This window comes from Apis dorsata, unplaced genomic scaffold (genome assembly GCF_000469605.1).
Source record: "Apis dorsata unplaced genomic scaffold, Apis dorsata 1.3 scaffold_52, whole genome shotgun sequence".
Classification (NCBI taxonomy): Eukaryota; Metazoa; Arthropoda; class Insecta; order Hymenoptera; family Apidae; genus Apis; species Apis dorsata.
The window spans coordinates 3,466,928-3,471,750 of NW_006263353.1; the positions used below are offsets into that span (position 1 = coordinate 3,466,928).

Genomic DNA, 4,823 nt, shown 5'->3' on the forward strand with positions numbered 1-4,823 from the left:
CGCGTCTCGATACTCGGCCGTGATGATTTTCAATTAAACGTCGCGCTCCTCTCGATCAATCTCCCTTGAATGGAAGATTCGCACACTTTCTTCTCTCAATTGCGAATCCTTCGAGCGATATTGAACAAAGAAGAAATTGGATTCCAATGATATTTCAAAGTGGAAAGTATCGATTCATATACATATGTATATATTCGTAGAACAGATTTTTACCATTGAAATATTACTTGAATCTTCAAGTTTTTGACGTTGTGTATTTAATTTTCTTTTTTTTTTCTTACTGGTAATTTACAAGATAGGATATTAAAAATTTGTACAAATTATAATTAGGCGAAGGAAGCAAGTCTAATCTAACCGAGGCACGCTACATTCACCGATAACGCTAATAACGGGTATTGTTCCCTTTTTTTCCCTTTCAAGACCATGGTGTTCGATAAGAAAGAGAGAAATTCATTTCTTCGCGTTTCTATTTCAAGTCGGCCGGTCCCGCGACCGAAAGCAACGGGCACAATAGCCCCGCGGAGGACAAAGGGAGTATCAATCGTGGCGTCCAACCAACGAAACCGTAAAATGCGCCGCCACACCCCACCGTCGTGATGAATTTCTAATCCTTGGAAATTTCCTCCCCCAAGAGGGAAAGAAGCCGCGAATAAAAATGGAGGAATGAACGGTGTATATATGTGTATGTATATGTATTCGTGAAAAACGGTGACACGTCCTTATTGAAAAGAATCCAAGAAGTTCCATCGAAAAGGGGGATGGATTTTGGTAACCAATAACTTGGATTCCTACCTCTTTCGCGGATATAATCTCGATCCTCTCTTTTCTGATCTTTTGCTCCACTGTATTTCTCTCTATTTTCAAAAGAAACGTCTCTGAGACGACGAGAATCGCGAGAATGGAATAATACAAATGAACAAGAGATGGAGGGGATTCTTTTTATCATTTAATTCTTACTACGTTTTGGGGGGTTGTTCGTATCGATCAAATTTTAAACTTGTGTGTGCCAATTTTAAAAATTGGGCCACGTGTGTTTCCATCAGTTCTTTTCCAATACGTATACTGTGATAAAGATAAATACTCTCAACTTTTTTTCTAGTGTAAGATATATCTTTATTGCAAGTAGATTTTAAATGACAATGACTAATAGAATAGAAACTAATAGAATAAGAATAAGAAAATTCATCGAATCTCTTACGTTCTTCACCCAATATTTTCTTCGCCCAATTGAAAATGAAAAATTATTATCTTAGATCAACGCACTTTAGAAAAATTCCAAAAAAAGAATCTTTCGAGCATTCGAACAGCTTTTAAAAGATAAGAAATTAGTAATTTCACGCGAATGCAACACACGAGAAGGAAGAGAAATATTCGCCTGTATCCCCCTCTCCTAGGCTCGAAAGGGTCAAACTCGATTAACCGCGGAGGAAACACGGGAGGGGTATAATATATTCTCTGTCGCTCGCGATATTATATTTCGCGGACGGAAAGATAGGTTGCTCCGTTCCGTGCTGGTGTGTGCTTCGTCGTTTAATCACGGCCGTGCAATTCAATTAAGAGCATTCTGAAAAATGTAATTTTTCCCCTCCCTGGGGCCATATTCGCGAGAGAGAGAAAGAGAGAGAAAGAGAGAGAGAGGCGGAATGCAATTATTTAGAGGATGCCGGAGAGATGTAATCGTTTCTCTCGGCTTCGCGCTGACGCCGCGCTTAAAGAGAGCGCGATCTCTTATCCCGGATCCGGATGGAAAGAAGGAGGAAAGAGATGTAATTGGGTCGGACAAAACGGCGTATACAACGCCTCTTCCGCCTTCAACTTCTGCCATTTTCCTAGGCCCCGTTGAATTTAATTGAACCTCCTCGAATTCTTCGACTCTCGAAGCTTCGAGGAAAAGAATTTTTCCGAAACCGGTTTTGTCTACAGATTTTCTCGATTCGTTTAAACGCTCGCGAAGAAAGGAACGAAATTGTAGAAGGAAAAGAAATTGCGAAGGGGGATTGATCGAGTTGGAAGAACGGGATAAAGACACGTAAGTTTTAAGTTCGTTATGATGATTCGAGAAATTTTTCATTCTTGTCGAGTTATTCCAATTTCCATCATATCGTTCACTCATAATTGAAATTGTTGGAGAACGTTGCTGTCGACCATCGACACCCAAAAGCGAATTCTTCGAGCACGAGTGGCGCCATTTCCGGTTAAAATTTCCCAGATTCCACTCGATCCATCACATCGTCCCACTTAAACGCGTGTCTCTGAATCTTCGATCGCGCGAATATTTATCCCCATGGATCCGATTGCCTCGATCCATCGCCACAATTTTTCGATGATTCCGTACGTAAGAGGCGAACGAGCCGCCGTTGAATCCATCCTCCAAGAAAGCATTCTCTTCCAGCTGACCAACGTGACGCGTCTCTTCCCTCGAACCTTTATTATTCATGATTTCATGAATTTTCATTCTCCTCGTGGCTCCAGAGAGAGAGAGATTGCTCGTTACTTAAGCCGGGTATGGAAGGATGCGTGAGGAGGCTTGCTCGTGGAGGACGAGTGAGTGTAAATGCACGGTCGAGAGAGAGAAAGAGGAAGAAAAATATATATATATATATTCCGTGAACCGTAAAATTCGCCGTGGAGAGGAAGGGGTGGCCCAGTAACGTTTGACGTCACCACGACAGACTTCGCCTCGCCCTTCCTCCCCTCTCTTGGCAAGAATGGAGGCGGCGTGACCAGGTGACCGATAATACCGAATACCTCTCGGTTTCAAGGATGCGGAAGAATCGACCTCGTCTCGTCCACGATCATCCGAGGAATCGTCTTAAGGGAGGGAGGGATTCTTTGTCTCTCGATGAAAAAATCAAACGAGATTCTCGCGAATCTCGAAAACTCGGAAGAGGAAGAGGAAAGAAGAAAAAGAAAATCGTAATCGATCCGCAAGAAAATTTTCAACTCTTTCTGCAATTTCCGTTTCGCATCGAAACGCCTCTTTTATTTCGCGCGTTTGAGCGATAACACGCTCGACGGGTGCTCTCCACTCTACTCTTTTCGTCGCCTTTCACTCGACTCGGGATAAAAAAGGAGAGGGGGGGGGAAAAAAAAGAAAGAAAGCGGGCAGACCGGTTAGGTGTCGGAGACTTTTTGAGACTTTCGAGGGCGTTATGAAAGCCCGGAAAAACGGCAACACGACAGCGTTGTGAAGAAAAAAGGAGAGGGAAGATTAAACGGTTACCGGTTGAAAGATTGAAGTTTACGCGCGCTAATCGTTTCGAGGGTGGGAAGATTTTCAAGTCTGGGAAGATTAAGCGTCGGAATCTGATTTCGGGAGGGGGGAGGGTGCATTAATCGAACGGCGGAAGAGATCACGTCGCGAATTACGATAGTGAGATAGACCCAATTCTCCTTCCCGTTTAACTATCACGTACATCCCCTCGAGGGCCTCGTTATTTCCGCGGCAAATGCGGCAACAACAGATGGAAATGTACTCGAGTAGAACGGAGAAGGATGAAATGCGACACTAAGTACCACCAGGGATGAGGTAGGATACGATGCTTTATAAGGAGATCTAAATCGGTTTCGTTGCGGTTTCTCGCCCGTCCTGTTTCCGATGATTAAGTCCAAAATGAGTCTGGCTCCGTTTACTTTGATCTTAATTCTAATTGTGTCGAGATATTCCAGATATCTCAGTTGTATCTATTATGGGCCCTTTAATGGACCTAGGGGATCTTCGAGGGTTTCGTTATCCGCCAATTGTTTCGATTCAACGCTAAATCTTTTAAAACGGAAACGATTTAATTCCACTTATACATATTCTTTGTAACTGCCTTTATTCATTGTCCGAGCTGGACAGATTTACTTCACTTTTCTCCTTACGTTACGATATCATTTGTCTTATTCAATTCCAGTCGATAGTTTCGCTTCGCTTGTCCAGCCACGCTTTCGCTCTCCCGCCACGAGAGAAGCGTCTCGTTCTGATCAATGTCGTCCCACTTATCCCGCGAATAATGAAACTTATAAACCAAATGAACACGACTCGTCCCTAATTGAAATGCAAATGGGAATGTGCCTTACAGTGGCCGGTGACGAACAAGTTATTTCACCCCTGTCCGCGGGCGAAGGGGGCACCATCCCATTTTACGGCAGCAGAGTGTTTCAAGGAGACGAGGCCACGCCGTAAATTAAATTGAATTAGACTTTAACGCGCGCGTAATACTCACACGCGGGTCGTTTCACGTTTCCACGTGCCCGTGTGCACGCCAACGCCCACGACTTTTATGAGGAACGGCTCCCATTGTTGAGGCAACGTAACCCAGTTCGTAACGCCGACCGCGTAAAAGTTGCTATTACGGGAACAACGATCGAAAAACTTTCGGATGGAGCGCGGAAAATTACGAATGTTCGCATCGTGTTTCGAGCCCGTTTTCGAGGGGAACTTGGACTTGTCGCGAGGAAACTTGCAGAAAAGGGAAGGGGAAAAATCAAACGTTTATTCCCTTCTCCCCCAAAAAGAAACAATATGATTAAATCGAGAAAAGGACGAAATTTTCCTCGAGTTATCTCGAATCGTTGAACGATTCGATCGAAAAGGCGCGATTTCTGAATGGCAAGAGATCGAGTTGATCGAGATTTACCGCTCGTTTGAACCGTTGGCCGTTCTGTTCCAGCTTTCAGAGGACATAGGCTACGTCCTTTACTCGGCGCTCGGCAGCTTCTACATCCCCTCGTGCATCATGGTGTTCGTGTACATACGCATTTACTTCGCAGCGAAGGCGCGGGCGCGCCGCGGGATCCGGAAGCCGCGTCCACGCGCGGTCGTTCCGCCCGAGTCGCCG

General features: G+C 44.5%; 1 protein-coding gene across 1 annotated transcript in view; it reads left to right on the forward strand.

Moving 5' to 3' along the window:
• The window catches only part of LOC102681226 (probable G-protein coupled receptor No18), a 113,869-nt gene that overhangs the window by 106,514 nt on the left and 2,532 nt on the right, over positions 1-4,823 (forward strand). Inside the window, exon 2 of the mRNA XM_006609361.2 lies at positions 4,656-4,820. Within this exon, the coding sequence (XP_006609424.1) occupies positions 4,656-4,820 (165 nt within the window). The remainder of the gene's footprint in view (positions 1-4,655; positions 4,821-4,823) is intronic.